This window comes from Hylobates moloch, unplaced genomic scaffold (assembly GCF_009828535.3).
Source record: "Hylobates moloch isolate HMO894 unplaced genomic scaffold, HMol_V3 SCAFFOLD_19, whole genome shotgun sequence".
Taxonomy (NCBI): Eukaryota; Metazoa; Chordata; class Mammalia; order Primates; family Hylobatidae; genus Hylobates; species Hylobates moloch.
This window is the reverse complement of record NW_026652294.1, coordinates 46,040,392-46,061,449: the sequence shown is the minus strand read 5'-3', so window position 1 is coordinate 46,061,449 and position 21,058 is coordinate 46,040,392. Positions and strand designations below refer to the sequence as shown.

Genomic DNA, 21,058 nt, shown 5'->3' with positions numbered 1-21,058 from the left:
CTTCTGTGAAAAAGAAATGAGGTTTTCAAATTCACCTGAACATGAAAAGGGGCAGCCCAGACCCCCAGGGAATCGCCTAATTGGCAGCTCAGCCCCTACCCCCAAGTCCCCACGGGCCTGCAGCCCATCTGCTCCTGAAGTGACTCCAGCCCCTGGACTTCTTCCCAGGTCCTAAACTACTTAAAAACTCCTTAGACAGAATGTTTCTTCTAAAACAGATTATCATCCATTTCTCCCCCATGAAAGGGCTCCCTTAGTTTTGATTTTTTTTTTATGATGAATGATTTCTATCGTGTGTGTGGGTGTGTGTGTGTGTGTTTGATGAATGGATTCTATCGTGTGTGTGTGTATAATGTATAATGTATTAACATAGAGGAATCTCCCTAGTTTTCTCATAAATGAATTATATAATGTAGTTATATATAACTGGAAAATGTATAATTATACAATATATGTAGTTATAATTAGCTATATGCCTCCTCACAAGAATGAGAGCTCTTTGAGGACAAGGATGTGTTTTCTCCATCTCTGTTTCTATAGCTAAGTTTTAAAATACATGCAAATTAAAATGAATGAACCTGTCAAACTTGCTGTGAAAATGCATATCTATTATAAATTTTTTAAAAGGACATTTAAACAGTTTTTAAAGTAATAAAGCCATCAGTTTTCTATAACAAATCAGGAAAGAAATGATTTAGAGTCTTCAAGTTATTTCTAGCAGGTCACAAAGTTCAGACCCATAAAGAAAAAGATGAATAAATACGAACACAGAAAAGTCCTTAATATTCACATTATCAGAAAAATGAAATTATAAACAAAATCAAAGGCAAACAACAAACTGAACAAAAACAAGAGCGATACACAGGAGGACCAGGTGGTAATTCCCTTCATTTGCAAAGCATTTATACAAATCAATATAACAAGGTGAACAAGCAAATGGAATAATGAGCATGGGACACAGCAGCTTACAGAAAAGAAGAAATACAGTGGCCATTCATGATCTAAAATGATCTAACTCATTCCTAATTAGTGAGTTGAAAATAACAACTACATACAATTTTCAGCATTCACATTGGCATTTTAAAATTTTGCTAATACACCTTGTGAATTAGATTGTGATAAAAGAAGTACTCTCACACGTATACCTGCACAACTTCCAGAGGGAAATGCAGCTGTTTCAATCTGTGTTTAAAATGCACATACCCTTTGGTCCAGAATCTTACTGGGAGAGATAGTCATTATGGATATGGTTTTTTAATACCATCAAATATAAAATATACAAAAGATTCTTCTTGCAAGCATTGTTTATAAGCAACGAAAGGCTTAATTGTTTGCTTTTTTGTAGCTTATGTTGAGCTAATGAGTTTCATAAAATTAAACCAAGTTGTAGGAGTGTTCTGTGCTGGAAAACTTGGTAACTGGCACATAGATTCATCACAAAATTAACACTTTGTTACTTAAGAAATAGCTATGTATTGGGAGTCCGAGGTGTGTAGATCACCTGAGGTCAGGAGTTCAAGACCAGCCTAACCAACATGGTGAAACCCTGTCTCTACTAAAAATACCAAAAAAAAAAAAAAAAAAATTAGCCCAGTGTGGTGGCATTTGCCTGTAGTCTCAGCTACTCAGAAGGCTGAGGCAGGAGAATCCCTTGAACCCAGGAGGCAGAGGTTGCAGTGAGCCAAGATTGTGCCATTGCACTCCAGCCTAGATGACAAGAGCAAGACTCCATCTCAAAAAAAAAAAAAAAAAAGAAAAAAGAAAAAGAAATAGCTATATAGATGAGAAAGCAGTAATTTAATCACCATAAAAAGTGAAAACTACTAAAATTCTGAAAAATCTGCCCTCACCATTGCCCTTTATGAATTACAAGCTCTTTATTTTAGCCACAGATGACTCTATACCCTTCCAGGAAGACTCCAGCACTTTCATTTCATAAACTCACCCATTTGTTCTTGCTGTTCCCCTGTTCAAATGCCCTTCCTCCCTCTCCCTATCATACTCCAGTTTGTCTGCTAATTGAAATCCAACTCTGTTCTTCAAAGAACAACTCATATGCCACCTCTTTCTTGGGGATCAAGCCTTCACAATATTTGACAGGCAGTTCTCTATCAGACTCATTTAATTCTGCCTCAGACTACAGTTAATTAACTGGCAGTGGTTGACAGCACTGTCCATGTCTTCTGGAATTCTCCGTAGGATCCGGCACAGTTCTGCACAGAGTGGATACTTAGTAAATGAAAAATCACTGTGCTTCTCCCTGAACACAGAAAAGGAGTAAAAGAAATAAAAATGGGGAGATTGGTACAACTGGTTTGGTGGCAGAAGCAAGGATCATAATGCCTGTCAAAACCAGCAACTCAGCCCTTTTGCGGGAGGCGGGGAAGCCCTGATTTGTAGCATTTACCGGTCTCCGTGGTGTAAATACTCCCCACATCATGGCTGATTTCCGATTACCAACATGCAGACACAGAACTCGGAGTTGGGAAGAGATGCATGCAATTGGCTCTCTTGAGCTGAGCTGATCCAGTGCAGCAGTGTTCTGGTGCCCGGTTGAAAGTTACATCAGTTATTTGCATAGTGCAACACATGTTCATACCAATGAATCTTAACTTTCAATCAAATAATAAGGTAAGTTTATTGACATACATTTTACATCTTCTTATTTTGGGGAATTCAGGACACACTACCCGCAAAATATGGCACCTTGACATCTTGAATCTTTTCTGATAAAGAAACTCAAGAAAACTGCACAAGTAGGAAGGTCACTGTGACCCTCACGCAGCCTTTCTCCCCTGAAGTAGGTTATAAAACCTCCAGAGGATTTTCTGACTCTCCCAGAAGCAGGTCACAAGACCCTCATGTGAGAAGTGCCCTCCCTATACCTGGAGGACAGGAGCGTCCTTCTCTCTGAAGACACAAAAACAGAGAGAAGAATCTGCACAAACAGGTCTTGGTAAGTTCCTGCCAGTTTATTACACTTAGCTCACTCCCCTTTGTCCACAACTTTCCACTCTTCATCAAACCTACTATAAAAAACACTCAGGTTCAACTGTTTCTTTGAGTTTTCAATTACTTTTGAAGGCACCTGAGTGATATAAAATTTATATTAAATAATGTGTATGCTTTTAGCAAACTGTCTTTTGTTATAGGGGCCTGAGCTAATGAGCTTAGCATGGTAGAAAGAAAGATATTTTCCTTCCCTACACTATATAATTTAAACAATGTGTTTTTGTCAGATCTTTTTCTTCACTCAGTGTCTAACTTCTTCCCATTTCTGGAACTGCTCTGAAACTCTCCTATTCACAATCCTGTGGCTGAGAAGAACCAAGAGACAGAAAGGCATGACAGAAACAAGACACTTAGTGTGGCCAGGTGTGGTGGCTCACGCCTATAATCCCAGCACTTTGGGAAGCCGAGGTGGGCCAATCGCTTGAGTTCAGGAGTTCGAGACCAGCCTGGGAAACATGGCAAAACTCTGTCTCTATCAAAAATACAAAAAAATTAGCCAGCTGTGGTGGCACGAGCCTGTAGTCCCAGTTACTTTGGAGGCTGAGGTGAGAGGATCACTTGAACCTGGGAAGCAGAGGTGGCAGTAAGCCGAGATTGTGCCACTGCACTCCAGCCTGGGTGACAGACTAAGACCCTATCTCCAAACAAATAAACCAAAAAAACAACCAGTTAGTGTTTATTAACATATAGTTCCATGCAGCTATATGCTGCACTCTACTTTTCCTTTGCTTCCTCTCCTCCTGGGTTTGAGGCGGAAGGCAAGCAAGCTGGGGAAGAAGGCAGAAGAGAGGACATATGGAAGAGACAAATACACCTAGAGTGGACTCGCAAGGCTGTAATCTATACACCTAGAGTGGGCTACACCTAGAGTGGTGTTGCAAGGCTGTAATCTATACACCTAGAGTGGGCTTGTAAGGTTGTAATCTATACACCTAGAGTGGGCTCGCAAGGCTGTAATCTATACACCTAGAGTGGGCTCGCAAGGCTGTAATCTGTACACCTAGAGTGGGCTTATAAGGCTCTAATCTCTCTCTGTCATTTCCTTGCTGACGCTGAACTGTGTGTCTCATGTGACTAGAGATGAAACAGGAAAGGGAATGCGTCGGAGCCTTTTTTTAAAACTACAAACTGTTTCTCACTACCCTCTGGGTAAGTAGAATATTCTTAATTCCACTCATGCTACCTATGATGGCCGTTCTCTTATAGACATCATGTTTTTAGCATGTTATTCCTAGCGAAATCCTCAAGGAGTGTAATAGTAGGTTGCCTGGTTCATTCTGTTTGAGCATTATGAACTCAGAATCAATATTTGAATTTTTAGAGCTTGCTGTTTTCAGAGTCCTGTGTTACAGGCATCTGATAAGAATGACTGCATAATTCTCCTAACTTCTATAATAATTTTCCTCGAGTATGATCTCGGTATACAGACTTAATGCTTACGACAGGTCCACATTATTTGAGTAAACTGACTGAAAACCAAGAGCTGATTGAGAACGCCTCTTAATCTAGCAGCTGCGTTATCAATTTGTGAGCATATTCACATTTTGGTCTTTGAGGGAGAAAATACAGTAAAAAAAAAATGAGGTCAAACTGGGATTTTCAAGCTCAGTGATTGGCTCTAAATGAAGGCAAAAGAATCTTTGCCTTTCAGTTGTGCGGAAAATCTGCCAGGGGCTAAACTTTGTTGTTAGATTGGCCTAAGCAAGCAAGACAAGCTAGCTGAGATGGGATGGAGAGGGAAGGAAGAAAGAGAAGGGAAACGTGGCTTCCTGTGGTTTTATGAGGGTCACATCAGCCTTAGGAAGTAGGGACAAGCAACTAAACATATGCAAATGAAATGCAACTTTTCAGAGGGAATTTGTTAAGTTACTTCATTAGCACTGAGGCCAAGGGCAGTCCAGAGCTAATGCAAAGTAGATCTGACGGTTTCCCTTTGTTTGCATCGAGGTCTTCAGGGCAGTGGGAGTTAAGGGGTGAAAAGGCGGACAGCCATGTCCTTGAAAGGGAGCAGAACCTGTAAGCTCTCCCAAGCCCTTTTGGCTTGAATGCTGGCTTTTGTCTCCCGAGGGCCATTGCTCTGCTCCCCGAGAGTCCAAGTAATGAAGCACTTGATTAAGACCTCATTAAAAGTTCATTGACATTCATCATGACTGGAACCATCACTGCAGCCCAGAGAGATGGAGGGAGGACGGGGCCAGCCTAGAAGCATAAAACCTGGGTTTAAATACTCTTTCTGCCACTTCACAGCTTGGTTTTCTCCCTGGTACATTTTTAATCTCTTGGTAATGCCACTTTTCTCATCTCTAAATAACTCCAATTCTGTGCCACTGTGAGAACGTGATTTGAAAGCCTTAGTATTTTGTGTGTCCTTATTCTTTTTTTTTTTCTGTTTTTTGAGACAGAGTGGCTCTGTCACCCAGGCTGGAGTGCAGTGGTGCAATCTCGGTTCACTGCAAGCTCCGCCTCCCGGGTTCACGCCATTCTCCTGCCTCAGCCTCCTGAGTAGCGTGGCGCCCGCTACCACACCCTGCTAAATTTTTTTGTATTTTTTTTTTTTTAGTAGAGACAGGGTTTCACCGTGTTAGCGAGGATGGTCTCGATCTCCTGACCTCGTGATCCTTGGCCTCCCAAAGTGCTGGGATTACAGGCGTGAGCCACTGCACCTGACCTGTGTGTCCTTATTCTTGTTTTCCACCCCATTTGCTGTCTTCATCTGGTTGTTTCAGGCTCTTTAGGATCTGCCGAGGGCATGTATTTCTTGCATCACGCGCTGTGAAGCGCCCTGAGACTGCACAGGCCTCTGAGAAATATAGACAGGTTATAGGGAAAGCAAGATGCTCTAGCCTCTGGCAGATGTCCATGCAACCCACCCAAGCCCCACAAAGGAAACAGTGCAAGCAGCTGAGAATATCTCTAGCCTGTTGATCAGACCCTACCCAACTGACATTCAGAGGCATACAGATAGTCAGGTGTGCCCCTTTGCACAAATTCTAGCTCCTTCCATGAGAACCAGGAACCAAGCACAGCAGCAAGTCAGTGTTCCACAGAACACTCATTCTTCCAGACTGTTGTCATTCTACCATTGAGGGAGGATGGAGCTGAAAATTCTGGGCAGCTTCCTCCAACGAGCCCAAGAATCTGAAAGGCCACCCTCACACCCACGTACTACTCACCAGACACAGCCAGTGCCACTGAACAGCCACAAGTTTTGTTTTTGTTTGGTTTTTGAATTCAGACCTTCTTTTTGAGGCTTGGAGTTTCCAAGATGGAGTAGGGAACCCTCTTAGGGGCCTACGGGCCCACCAAGCATAATGATAAAGGAAAATCTTGAGTTCCTTCAAAAGAAATTCCAGGTACCTAACTAGCCCTAAGAAGTAAATGAACAACTTGATAAGCAAGAAGGTGACAGTGGCCTAAAACAATAGCCAAGTAAATGAGAGCCATGAGTGAGGTATAGAAATTGATTCCCTATAGAAACTAAAGATAACATCTTAACATATATCCGTGAATTGTTTTCCAGAAGCCCTGACCCCTACCAAAGGTTCCCCTGGCACATCCACCTGAGACAAAGAGCTGAGGACTGAATTCTGATGACCATTCTTTGTTCTAAATTCCTTCCTCAGAGGCTTGGAGCCAGTCACATCCCCAGGCCAGACCTCAACATTCCTTCCTGCTAACCCCAAGTTTTTAGACAAAGCTTCACTTCCTTAACCAGTCACAAATCAGAGTCTTCCTCCTGCTGCAGAGAACCTTGGTGTGAAAGTTCTGCTTTATTGTGCCAGGTGAGCGGACCCCAGTTCAGTTCAGTAACAGAACTGAACATTCACAAGTTTTGTTTTGGTTTGGTTTGGGGGCTTTCACTTTCTCTTTGAGGCTTGTACTTTCCAAGGCCATACCCTAGGAAGCCAGAAAATGACTCCATCCGCTCCAGACCCTCCTGCAGATTCTCTGAAGATTCTATAAGAATTTTCATTCTCCTAACATCACCTCCAACCTCAAGTAGCCTCTCATTCTTCCTTTTTTACCTAGAGTTGATATCTTCCCTTGTTCTGGGCAAGGGAAAGAATCTTTTCCTCCCAATATTATTGAGGTATAATTGACAAATAGAAATTGTATATATTTATGGTGTGGCACATGATGAAATACACATACATTGTAAAATGACTACCACAATCAAGGTAATTTACACATCCATAGCCTGACATAGTTACTGTGTGTGTGTGTGTGTGTGTGTGTGTGTGTGTGTTAAAAACACTTAAGATAACTCTGTAAATTTGAAGTCTGTAATACTTGAAATTCTTGGCTATTGTTGTCATGCTGTTAGTTAGATTTCCAAAACTTATTCATCTTACAACAGAAAGTTTATATCCTTCTTACTTCATCAAAGATTCTAATTTCATCCCAAATTCTTCCTATGCTCTGGTGGATGGTATAAACTTCATATCTGATTCCTCCACTTAAAGCCAAGTTTCTGAAATATTCAAGCTTTTTTATCTTTTGCAGAATAGCCATGCCTTTTATTATTTTGGTTATAGATTTATAAAGCTTTGCTTCAGAGCTCAAAAATCAATGGAGCAAGTCTTTGTTCTTGCTGATTTTTCCCTAGCCAGAGGCAATATTTATACAGCCTCCCAATGGCTACGTGGCTGTTTAGGGGTGACGATAGTGGCAGTGGCTGGTGACAAAGATTCTTGGCTTGGCCAAACTTTAGTCAGCCTCCTGAACCTTCTTCGAGGGCCATCTGTGTACTTCCATGTAAGATTCAGCCATGGCAAAGAACTCTGCTAAGTCAGTTTAACAAGAGGCCCTCATCCTCAATATCTGATCACCCTCAATATCTGATTAGATTCCTCATCCTCCACTAACACCCAGGTGATATCGGGTCACCTTGGTCTGTGTTGAGCAAAAATGCTCTTAGGTCAGTTTATCCAGAATCCCCCTTACCCCGATGTTCCTCTTAGTAACTTTCTTTTTTTTCTTTTTGAGACGGAGTCTTGCTCTGTCCCCCAGGCTGGAGTGCAGTGGCGTGATCTCGGCTCACTGCAACCTCTGCCTCCCGGGTCCACGCCATTCTCCCGCCTCAACCTCCCGAGTAGCTGGGACCACAGGCGCCCGCCACCACGCCCGGCCAATTTTTTTGTATTTTTAGTAGAGACGGAGTTTCACCGTGTTAGCCAGGATGGTCTTGATCTCTTGACCTCGTGATCCACCCGCCTCGGCCTCCCAAAGTGCTGGGATTACAGGCGTGAGCCACCACGCCTGGCATCCTCTTAGTAACTTTCTACCCACTGACTCTACTCCTTGGCTGTAAATCCCACTTGCCCATGCTGTGTTTGGAGTTGAGCCCACTTTCTCTCCACCACTGCAAAATTCTACTGTTGTGGTCCCTATTTCTATTGCAATGTTCCTGAATAAAGCCTTCCTTGCTGTGCTTTAACAGTATTATTGAGTAATTTGTTTTTCTTTTATACTGGCAAAAGAGGGATTAGAGGTAAGTGGAACTGGTATCTATTGGTTAAAGCCAAGAAATTAACACTGTTCATTCTTCTCCTCCCAAATTCAAAATGAAAAAAAAAAAGACATGTGTCAAATGGAGATAATATTAGCTTGATTATTGATAAAAGTGGGATTGAATGACAGAGCCTAGATGTACAACCACATGGACTTGCTAATTCTTTGCCCTGGGAATCAAGCATTTTCTCCTCTGGTCACAGGTCCAGCCTGAAGCCTATGGGCCTTCCCAGGTGCAATGCTCCATGGAGAAGCAAAGGAAACTTACACCCTGAGGAGAGGCCGGTTCCAAAAGAGATCCAGCAGGCCTGGCATCCTCTTTGACACTTACCAATTAAGCATGTCATCAGGGAGAGAAGAAGGTAAAACAAGGGTCCTAAGAAAAACCAAACAGAGATTGTTAGCAGGGGTTGGGAAGGGTAGCAGGGAGCAGGGGATAAAGTGGGGATGGTTAATGGGTACAAAACACAGACACAATGAATAAAATCTAGAATTTGGTAGCACAATAGGATCACTGTAGTTATTGATAATTTATCATATATTTTAAAATAAAGAGTGGAATTAGAATGATCCTAACCCAAGATAAAGGCTTGAGGTGATGGAAACCCCAATTTCCTTGATTTGATCATTACTTATTGCATGCCTGTATCAAAACATCTATGTACCCCATAAACATATATAACTACTATGTACCTATAACAGTTAGTTTTAAAAAGAAAATTAAATGGAATTGGAAACACATCCCATTTAATACAAAGTCATTACTTACTAATAGTATTATAATAAAATTCTGAATTCTGTTTGCTAAGATCTTGTTTCAATAATTTTGCATCTATATTCACAGCTTAGATTGTTCTCCATGTGTGTCCTTTGTGCTATACTTTTCCAGTTTTATTCAGGTATTGTGGTTTCATGGAGTGCCATATGACTCTGGTTTACTCCTGCAGACCTCCGCCCCCTTCCTTTCTTGATCCCCTTTCTGCCCTAGGACGCTGACTGCCATGAACCACATTGAAACTAGTGTCCCAAAGAGTTAAAGACACAAAAAACTAACAGAAATTCTTGAGTTTGCAAGACAGCAGATAAGAAGAAAAAAAATTTGCTGAAATGCTGAAACTCCCTTGCTTATGAGATAACAAAACTGGCTGAAATTGGCCGGAACCAATATGGCTGACTGGAGTTTGTGCAGAACAAGCTTGCTGACCTCACAGCCTAAATTTCCACTGCATGTTTCATATTAACGGCCCCTGAATTTGCACATGTGACCCATGAGGAGGCATGAAGGGATAACTGTGTGTACATGAGGACATATGAGACCTCCCCTTTCCTTCCACCAATCACCTGCTAATCCCAGAATCCACCCATTAAACCTTGGCTAATAAAAGTACTGCCATAAAGCCAGCATAGGAAGACAGATTTGAGCTGGACTGCTGTCTCCTTGTTGGTCTACCTCCAATAAAAAGCTTTTCTTGTCTCAAAACCCCAGTGTCATAGCACTGGCTTCTAGTGCATAGGGCAATGAGCTCTTTAGCTGGGTAACCACATCAGTGACTCCCTTGACCTATGGCTTCTGGTTGGCTTTGACCAATGAGAAACTCAGGAAGAAAATTTCAGGGTGGAAGGAGAATGAGACTGGAGCATTTTTTCTTCCAGCCCCTTCTCTGCAAGGTCAACAGAAGCTGTCTGAGTCCCAGGAGCAAATATCGCAGCTGCTGTCCGGCCTTCCTTCCAGGTTCTGAAGGAAACTTTCCCCTACCCCTTCAAGCCTTGGGTTGGTAATAGAACTGCACTACCCAGCTGACATTTCCACACCCTTCCCATGCCGTTATTGCCTAACGTGAGTGTGACATCTGTTGCCTGCTGGGAAGCTGACTGACACACGTGGTTAAGCTGACTTAACAAAATGAGCTGGAAAGCTTGCTATTTTTATCTATGCTCTGGAGCACATTAAATATTGCAAGAATTTCCTATTCCTTGAAGGTCAAAGAACTGATCTCTAATGCCCTCTTAGCCTGGTATTTTAGGAATAAGATGGTTCTTTGACAAATGTTTAAAATTTTTCTCATGGTGTTTTTTTTATTTAGGTTTCTTCTTCCTCAGTCAAGTTTAGTAACTAATATTTCCTTTAAAAATCACTCATTTCCTTAAAAGCTTTATATTTTTTAGCATGGAACTATTTGCATAATTCTCTTTTCCTGTTTTCATCCATTCAGAAGAACTTTCAGAATAATAAAACTTTGCATGACACCCAAAAACTTTGTAAGTAAATAAAAAGGAAAACTAGTTTTGTTCTTATGCAATTGATTCGTGAGGCATAATATTTTTTTGTTATACTTGGCCACCCAGAAACTATGTACTACTTTCTTAAATTTGGGGACAACTGCATTGTTTAATCTGCATTCCCCTAGGGAGAGGTCAGAAATTCACTCTCCCAGACTCCCATGTAGCTAGGGCATAGATACGTGACTTAAGCATCACCAGTAAGATTTATTTACAAGAGACTTTGGGACTTCATGATGCAAAGTCACAGGCACCAATTGAGAGCAATTTCTGGTGCAGGTAGTGAACACAACATCTAACTTTCAGAGGCTACATTGGCTTTAAATGCCCAGATTTAAGTAACAAGTTGAGGTCTCTATGCTTAGTTGTGATAGTAACAGCATCTCCATGGAAACTCTCAAATGCCTTAAACTGGTAGTTGTAACTGTCTCCATAGCCTTATTCCCTGGCCCTCTTGGAGAATGGGTGAGGTACCTGATTGTTAATGGGCTAACTGCGTACCTCCCGAAATTCATGTTGAAGCACTAACCCCCAGTATCTCAGAATGTGATTGTATTTGGTGACAAGGACTTTAAAGAAGCCATTAAGGTAAAATGAGGCTGTTAGGGTAGGGACCTACTCCAACCTGACTGGTGTCCTTGTAAAAAGAGAAAGAGACACCAGGGATGCCCACACACAGAGAAAAGGCGATGTGAGAATAAAGCAAGGAGGTAGCCTGCTGCAAGCCAAGAAGAGATGCCAGAGAAAACACTGAATCTGCTGACACTTTGATCCTGTACTTCTGACCTCCATAATTGTGAGAAAATAAATGTCTGGTGTTTGAGTTACCTATTTTGTGGTATTTTATTATGGTAGCTCTAGCAAGCTCATACATTGATATTGTTCAATATATTTATTTCCCGCTTGAATTTGCTAAAATGAGCTTTGTCGTTTGGAACTAAAAACACTGATTCTGCACATTATGTAATTGTAGGAATGGTTTCCATTTCTGGTATGGCTGAGTTAGTTCCTATTGGACTAGCCCTCCTGCAGATGACAACTATAAACTCTGAACAAACTTTTAAAATTTGATATTTAAAACATTTTTCTAAATTCCTCCAACTACTTAAAGGCATTGGAGAGAAACCAAAAGTAGGCATGTACCAGAAGGGCCTTGACACTTGATAAATGGGAATGGCACTGGGTGTTTCACGTTTTCACAACTTTTAGGCTGAGGCCAGGCCCTAATCTTTACCATATAGGGGTGGCTGAAGCTTTAATGAAAAAGTTGCTGATTTTTTCTGGTACAAAGAACTATTAGAAAGAGTTTGAGGATACCACAAACCCTGGACAGTGAGGAGGGAGACTTAGAAAGGACAGAGCCAGGCGGGGCGTGGTGACTCATTCTTGTAATCCCAGCGCACTTTGGGAGGCTGAGGTGGGCGGATCACGAGGTCAGGAGATCGAGACCATCCTGGCTAACATGGTGAAACCCCGTCTCTACTAAAAATACAAAAAAATTAGCCGGGCATGGTGGCAGGTGCCTGTAATCCCAGCTACTCGGGAGGCTAAGGCAGGAGAATGGCATGAACCCAGGAAGGTGGAGGTTGCAGTGAGCCAAGAACACACCACTGCATTCCAGCCTGGGCAACACAGCAAGACTCCATCTCAAAAAAAAAAAAAAAGGAAAGAAAAAGAAAGGACAGAGCCATAGAGGGACCACCAAATCCTGAATATATACTTAGATCAAATTTCTGGCTAATCCCCTCCCTATGCATGTGTGGGACAGACCCCAAGCAGCTTAGATAAGAGTAAAATAACTGAACTGAAATTCACGTTGCTGCCCAAGAAACATAATGTTCAGTTTTAGTCTAATCAAATCAATTGCCCACTAAAACAAACAAAAATCAATCCTCTTAAGAAGAATATAAAGGAGTCCAGAGTTTCCACAATACATTTTTAATGTCCAGGTTACATTTCAAAATTATATGACAAATTCATAAAACTGAAAATGTGACCCCTTCTCAAGAAATAAAATAATGGAGAGTTTGAATTAAGATGTTAAACCATCATTATAATTATGCTATAGGAAATAAATAAAAATATACTCACAACGAATGAAACAAATCATTATTTCAGTAAAAAAACGACAATAATAAAAGGTCCACATGGAGGTTCTAGAACTAAAAAATATAATATTTGAAATAATTATATAAATACATATATAAGAATTCAGACACATACACAGGAGTCTGAAATAAGAAAGAAACAAGAGCAGCAGTTCCCACAAGGAAAATATTTTCTTTCATCCAGATTAAAAGTCCTGATTGGCCGGGCATAGTGGCTCATGCCTGTAATCCCAGCACTTTGGGAGGCTGAGGCAGGCAGATCACAAGGTCAGGAGTTCAAGACCAGCCTGGCCAAGGTGGTGAAACCCCTCTCTACTAAAAATACAAAAATTAGCAAGGTGTGGTGGCACGTGCCTGTAGTCCCAGCTACTTGGGAGGCTAAGGCAGAAGAATCACTTGAACGCAGGAAGTGGAGGTTGCAGTGAGCTGAGATCGTGCCACTGCATTCCAGTCTGGGCGACAGAGCAAGACTCCATCTCAAAAAAAAAAAGTCCCGATTATCCAGAACCTAGGAAAAAGCACCTTGGCCATGGCCCTTCAAAGACCGCCAGATACTTAATGAGAAGGTAAACAGAAGAGGCAGAGAAGAGGTACTGATCTATTAGAAACAATTGTTCCCACAGTTGCCTTATTTTGCCAAGATAGAACTTTTTGAAGGTGATCTTCTACCATCACTATCACTTTGTTTAAAAAGAGAAACTTATAAGTAACAAGAATATAATTTCAGAATATATGACAGTCTCCCAAAAAGGACAGATGACAACTTTGCATTGACATCTAAAAAGGGAGGAAGGAGGAAGAAGAAGATATATTTGAAAACTACTAACACAATTCAAAATGTTATTTAATGGTACTGTACCATACACAATTGTTTTCTTGATACAAATCTTTCCATTTAGAATCTATATTTCACATTGCAGTGTATTTTGATACTTCATTTTTGTCTTAATCCAGTTAAAATGTGAAAATCCAATTTCACATTAAGAAAAAAACAAAATTCCTAATATCATTTTACTTAATTTAGAATATTCTGAGTTAGCAGAGATATCTCAAGAAGAAAAACTTAACTTCTTCTTGAATCTTTTTACCTATGGGCTGGGAAGAAATCAGATGACTGCAGGAATGATTCTGATGGTAAAGGCCACAGAAATGGGGCTAAAGATATGTCCCGATCGGTCGCATCACACCTATGACCCAGTGTAGCCCAAGGCCCAGGACACTAATGTGAAGCCAAAGGAGTTTACTGCATGGGTGAAAATTTTGCTTTGGAACAGCCATGGGAAAATAGCTAGTATACATTGATCTAGTGCCCTGAGGAAATACAACTAGGTTCTCACTTGGTCAGTGGGGTATCTGAAATCCAAGCTTGCATCTCAGAATTCAGTCTGGCCATCAGGGTTGGCTAATACTGATGAATTAGAGTCTAACCACTTCTGGTCCAAGAGTGCTTCAAAGTTTCCTCTGTGTCATTCATAGAATTCTTTAATATTCCACCCAAGCCTGGGACAGCTCCTAGTTTTCCAATATCAGCCAGGCCCGCTTATCTGCTCAAGAAGCCTACATATAAAATTTGTATTGTACCAAGCCTTCTGAAGTGGATAATTCCTTAATTTGGAAAAAATATATAGATAAACGTTCCTAGATCAGTTCATCATAACATTTATCTATTTTCTCATCGTTTTTATGTGTTCTAATTTTGATGACTTTCAGCACAAATCAAAACATTGTTTGCTGCCTCCATTTTTGAAATTTGACGGTGGTTTCATCCTCATGCAATCTCACATTGTTTTCTCTTCATAATGCACATTTTATAGCTGCAGTGTCACCTTGAGTCTCATAAAAATACCAGTTGAAAGACAGAGCATTGTTTTATCCTCATGTTCGTTCTTTTCTTGAAGCTATAGCTTTTCCAATGGCTATGATTTATGTTTTTTCCTAACCTTTCAAAGGAGGTTGATCTAGTATTTGGAGTAGAGATAGATTTTTCTCAGAAATTGCATAGTTACCATTTTAATATTTTATCATTCTGAGGACATAATGGCTTAAATTTACTCTAGCATCATTTTGTCAGATTCAAGACCCAGCAGCAGGAAGAATAAGGGAGCTTACTCCTTTCTTCACAGAACTCCTCTTTCATCTTTGTTGTGGCAATTGGAAGATATGTAGCCAGTGGGCTGGTGGCCCACTACCATGCCTCTTTATTGGGGCACATCTGTGGCAGCTCCCCTGCTTCATGCCAGCCAGGACCACCCTGGGAGTATGCATCACAGAGCACTTCCCACTGTGCGACCTCCAACATGAGGTGCTTTTCCTAGAGGTGTAGGTAGCATTTGCATCCAGCCCATCCCTGCATGGCCACAGGGCCCAATACCCACCCTCTCCACTATCCCTTTCTGATCTAAATTAAAAGGTATCAAAGGATGCTTTAGATCAGAAAGGCATTTATTTCTTAAATGAGCCATTCTTTTTCACACAGGAAATATATGTTAGTTTAAACATTCTCCTAATGTTGTATATTGAACACATTTCTTGTATATTGAACACATGCAACTGAAAGTGTCTAGTGTCTAGTGTGAGGTCATGTACTAATATGGATACACATTTTTCGTTATTTTTATTTTTTGTAGAGACAGAGTCTCACTATGTTGTCCAGGCTGGTCTCGAACTCCTGGGCTCAAGGGATCCACCTGGCCCTGAAATGGGAAAAGTTCCCTTATCCCCCTCGCAGGGTGTGCGACAGAGGGAGTGGCTTGCTTCTTCAGTGCCCCGCTGCTGAAACCTCTAGGGGAGCATACAGACGGGAAGGTTGTGGGGCTCTGACTCCACAGCAGTGTCTAGGGGTGGATGTTTACAGCTCCTGAAGCCTCAGTGGGCACGTGCTACCATGTGCTCTTTTAATTTTGCCATCTGTAGGTGGCTTGTGTTAACCAGCTCAATTAGACCCTCTACCTTGTTGCAAGGACAGAGAGCTTTCTGTATCCTGGGTTCTCACCTTGGTGTACTGGAATAATTGGATCACACCTGGGCTTGGAGAATGAGTACAGAGTTTTATTGAGTGGAGGTAGCTCTCAGAAGATGAGGGAAGGCAGAAGGGGGATAGAGTGGGGAGGTTTTCCCCTGGAGTCAGGCTGCTCAATGGCCTGGGCTCTCCTCCAACTGCCCCAGCGAAACTCCACGATTCTGCTTCTGCCAGTCGGTGGCCTGCCAGTGGGCTGGTGCCTAGTGGTGCATTCCTCTCAACGTCCAGCCACTTGTGTGCATGTCTGCTAGGGTCTCGGGGGTTTTTATAGGCACAGGATGGGGGCATAGTGGGCCAGGGTGGTCTTGGGAAATGCAACATTTGGGTGCGAAGGCAGGAGTGCCTGTCCTCACCTAGGTCCGTGGTCACAGGCCGGGGAGTGGAGCCCTTATCAGGGACCATGCCCTCTTCTACCCAGCACTTCTCTGCCTCCCTTCCATATCACCTTGATCTCCCAAAGTGCTGGGATTACAGGCATGAGCTACCATGTCTGGCCCAAAATTTTCTTAATTTTTAAATAGATATGATAACTTTTAAACATTGAGACTTACGTGCATCCACCCATAAAGAGTTAAATGTGTGGGATCAAGCCACCATCTTTACTCAAGTATAAACTGCACTGCACATAGGATTCGTCTGACCAGCAGACTTGCCTCAGGAAACCACTCCCTTGTTCCTCATCCGTGTGTTTTAGTGGGGCTCACGTCATGCTCACTACCACAGAAGTGAACACATGACCTACATCTCACCAATCAGTTGTCCAGTCCCCACTCACATTGGTCTGGAGATGAACACGTGATCCAGAGGGAGCGTCTTCCCTAGAACTTGGCTTTATAGGAGCTATGAGAAAGGATGGTCCTCCTTCTCAGGGGTCATGGGCTGTACGGACCATATGGGCTGGTGGCTGCTGGAGGCCATCTTGCAGCTCTATGGCAGGAAGCTATCTGAGAAAGTTGCCAGGCAGAGGCAGTAATTTCCAGGATATGAAGAGAGAGACAGAATCCTGACACTGATGTTACTGGCTCTGTTACCATATGTGCCTGATGCCAGATCTTTCTTGGATATTCCATTTACACTTGTAATGTAATTGCTAATAAATTATCTACCTCATTTAAGGTACTTTGGGCTAGATTTCTGTCACTTGCATGCAAAGTTGTGCTGACCTTTTTATAACTGCAGCCTACCTTCTTCTCATTTCTCTTATCTCCTCATCAATGAACATTTTTAATAACTGTTTCATATTCCACCTGATTTATGTGAATTACATGTTCTACTCCATATTTCCTATGCTAGCTGCCAATCACTATGAACAAAATAACAAGAAGGGGTGGATTGAATGAAACTAATATTTACTGAACACATGTGTCAGGACAAATACTGGGCCCTTTATCTCAATTACCTTATTTAATTTTCACAACAATCCTTTGTTATTAATTCCCACAACCACTCTAAGGTTGCTAATATTTTCACAGTTTTATGAAAGAAGACCCCCAAAATTTCTAAAATGAATTCTAAAATCTTTTTGCCATAATCACTTGCTTCCTCTTCCCTTCCCCCTTAATTTATCTCACAGGGATGAAATGTAATAAAGTCAGGTTAACATGACGCAGTGCAGAACACTACATTGCCACCCTTAGGTTTCATGAAAATCTTTGATCTTTTGTACTATCTTTCTTTGATAAAAATACATATGTTTTTGTATATTAAAACTTTTTAAATTGGGATATGCCTATGACTGATTATACATTTGATGAATCAATTCCTTTTTCTTGAGGAGTTCTTATCCAGTCAATGGCACATTATACAGTAGAGCCATGTGACAGTTAAGGAAACAAGGCAATGAACTCCTTCTACTGAAGCCAGATTATGCTGCTTATTTATGCCTCAGAGTGAATGAGTTCATCTGACGGTTTCTCAGCTCCCAGTCAACAGATATTAGGCACAGAAGCCTTTGGAGTGGAGAAGGGAGTGATACATCTCCTAACCAGGGCATTTCCGAAAGAAGTATTTAATCACCATCATTTGCCCAAAAAGTGCTGTGAAAATGCCAGGAGACTGAGAACTCAGAGGTCAGAGAAGGTTGTGGGCTCTGGGAGGTGTGCAAAAGTGTTAGAAGGGCTGCTAGACAGAGGAAAACAGAAGACAACGCACCTATGAAGTCATCACGGCTCCAGGCCAGTCCTGCCCTGGATTTTCTTTTGGGCATTCTACTTGATATTCGCATGAGAACTTGAATTTACAGCACCTGAGATTTTTTCTATAAATATTAGCTGTCATTTACAGATGGAGGCTTTTAAAAAGGGATAAACGTGAACTCCAATCTATGAATGTAAAACCCAACATTTTGTTGTTCTCTGGCTTTATTCCATGTGTCTATGACCAAGGTATTTTTCTCTCATTGGTCATAGTCCATGGCGTAATGTCCTCGCCTTATATCACTATCGACTCCTACATTAACTTAATGACTATTTTAAATAGCATCCTTTCAATTATCTCATTTGATTCTCACTGTCCTGTTGCAAGTAAGGAGGGTAAGTTTTATTATCCCCCTTTTTACTCAGTTGACTTGCCCAGAGTAGACTGTCAATGACTATTTATTGAATACATGAATACATAAAAATGAAGACACTGATTCAGAGACACGTGTGTGTGTGTGTTATTTGCCCTAGGTCACACTGGACATCAGAAGAGGAATCCAACCTTGCTGGTATCCAGCCAGAATATTTTGCCTGCAAATAATAGTCTTTCCTGAGCCTCAACCTGCCAGTCCTCCTGGTAAAGGATCAAAATGACCCCAAGGTGAACGATGCAGGAATCAAATGGAGGAGAAAGTAAGTTCTTTCACAGCTCTGGGTCTTCAGAGCCAAGTCACGTACTGGGAAATGCCGGTGACACAGATGATGACTCTCAGCCTTGTCACCAGGCTGATAGGAAGGAGGGCAGAAGTCTCCACTCTAGAGAACTGAATCTCTTGATCTTCTGGGAGATAATACTTTTAATTTTCATCAGTGCAAGAGTATGTCTCAAACCAGAAGGGGTTTGCCTAATTCATCATGCTCCCAGGCCACACAATGGGACCCCTGACAAGCAGAACATTGGAGAGGGAAAGAAATGGACATCATGAATGCTCATGAATTGCAAATGCTTCTTCATTAAAGGATGTTGTCTTGCTTGGGACCATCTGCTTGATATAACTGGGTCCAGGTCCTCGGGCTGGAAACATCTGCCACTTTAATAATTTTACCTCTTAATTAAAGCACAACCAAAAGGAGGCCAAACATAGCTATGACCCTGGACATATCAGAGTTTAGGCACATAGACTGGAGAACACACTCGCGTTGGTTCTATGTGACTGAGAACACACAGGCGTGCTGTTCACTCAATGCATGCACTCCCTACCCAGATGAAACAAATTTAGGTAATTGAATCCTCTATCCCATTGACTTGAAGTACTATTTCAAAGGCACTTTGTCTTGAGTTTAATTGATCTTCCACTGGTAGGGCCTCCTGACCAGTTGTCTTTAAGCTACTCTGCCCTGCAGCATCTTGGTCAAGTAGTTAATGATCTACAAATAAACACTTTAATGCACTAGGGGAGATACTATTTAAAGAAACCCCACAGCTAATCCTTTTATACCACAAAGAATTCTTTTGTAATGCAAACAGTCACCCTTTAATTGGTCTATTTTGTAAGTTCAGCTTTTCATATCAATTTTCACATACATCATCAAAGAAATAGCGTGTAGAAACACTCTAGTGTGTACACAGTAAAGCAATAGACAAATGGTAGATGACAGTAGTATTTCTCAGTTAGGGAGACACCCACACCATTTTGAACTCAGGTCAAACTATAAGCATGCCACAGAGATTCTGAGTCTACATCTATCTTTCCTTCCCCCACACTCTGCACTCCATTAGTCTGAAATCTCTCGAGAGCTTAGATGCCTACATTTCTTTTATTTCTCATGTTGTCTTATATTGGGTTATGCTCCTTGAGATTCTGCCAAAGTGACGGGGCAATAAAGTCCCATCATTTGTTCATTCTTTATTCATTCAACAAATACTTATTAAGCATCATTTTGTGCACTGGGAATACAGCCACAAGCAAGACAAGGTAATTTCCCCTTGGCGCTTTGTTGAAGGAGAGTAAGGAGAAGTAAATATATGAATAAATACAGAATGCTCAATAAAATGTCAGTATTGTTATCTATGATGACAAATAAACCAGGGGATAGAGATGGAGATGCAATTTTAAATAGGTTTTGTCATGGAACTCCCCTCTTAAGAAGTGTCGCGTAGACCTGGCATGGTGGCTTATGCCTGTAATCCCATCACTTTGCGAGGCCGAGGTGGGTGGATCACCTGAAGTCAGCAGTTCGAGACCAGCCTGGCCAACATGGTGAAACCCCATCTCTACTAAAAATACAAAAATTATCTGGGTGTGGTGGCAAGTGCCTGTAATCCCAGCTACTCAAGGGGCTGAGCCAGGATAATTGCTTGAACCCAGGAGGCAGAGGTTGCAGTAAGCCAAGATTGTGCCATTGTACTCTAGCCTAGGTGACAAGATTGAAACTCCCTCTCAAAAATAGAAAAAAAAAAAGTATTAAGTAGCATAAAGCTAAGCAAAAAGCAAGAGGAAGGAAGGCATGGGAGTATCTGAGTAGGGAGGATTCCATGGAAAAGAATCAGCAAGTGGAGCAGCCCTGGCATAGAAACACATTTGGTATCTTTGGGGAACAGCAAGATGACTATTATGTACAAACCAGAATGAACGAGGGCAATGGTGGTAGGAACTAAGATATAAGAGGTATGTAGGGGCCAGGTCATGTGGAGTTTTGTATGCATAGTAAGGACCTGGTCATAAGAGGTATTTACATAAGGGAAAGGAAGAATACCACGTTCCAATGGACTGGGAAACAGAAGACCATCATATTCTGTTCAGCTCCTTATTCTCTGGAGAAAAAAGAATGAATGCTTCTAAAACCCAAGGCAGCATTAAGAGCCTCATCCTAAAGTGTCAGTGAGGACCCTAAGGACCCTTAGAGATCATGGCCCAACATCCTCGTTGAACAGTTGTACCCTGAATAAATTCTGGGATTCTATGCAGTTCAAGCTCAGGGAAATGTGC

General features: G+C 41.6%; 1 protein-coding gene across 12 annotated transcripts in view; it reads left to right on the top strand.

Annotated features, from left to right (window-relative positions):
• The window catches only part of LOC116458447 (coiled-coil domain-containing protein 144A), a 97,155-nt gene extending 77,075 nt beyond the window's left edge, over window positions 1-20,080 (top strand). For 2 of the 12 annotated variants that reach the window (XR_009211037.1, XR_009211035.1), the window contains 4 exons: window positions 2,842-2,956; window positions 3,240-3,375; window positions 4,091-6,794; window positions 8,727-11,619. Coding sequence is in view for 2 of the 12 variants with exons in the window: in XM_058431241.1 (XP_058287224.1) it covers window positions 2,842-2,867 (26 nt within the window). In the remaining 10 variants the exon portion in view is untranslated. Of the gene's footprint in view, window positions 1-2,841; window positions 3,855-4,090; window positions 6,795-8,726; window positions 11,620-18,599 lie in introns of those variants that run through there. The other 10 variants (XM_058431247.1, XM_058431242.1, XR_004245326.2 and 7 more) reach the window with 9 other exon arrangements.
• The last annotated feature ends 978 nt before the right edge of the window (window positions 20,081-21,058 follow it).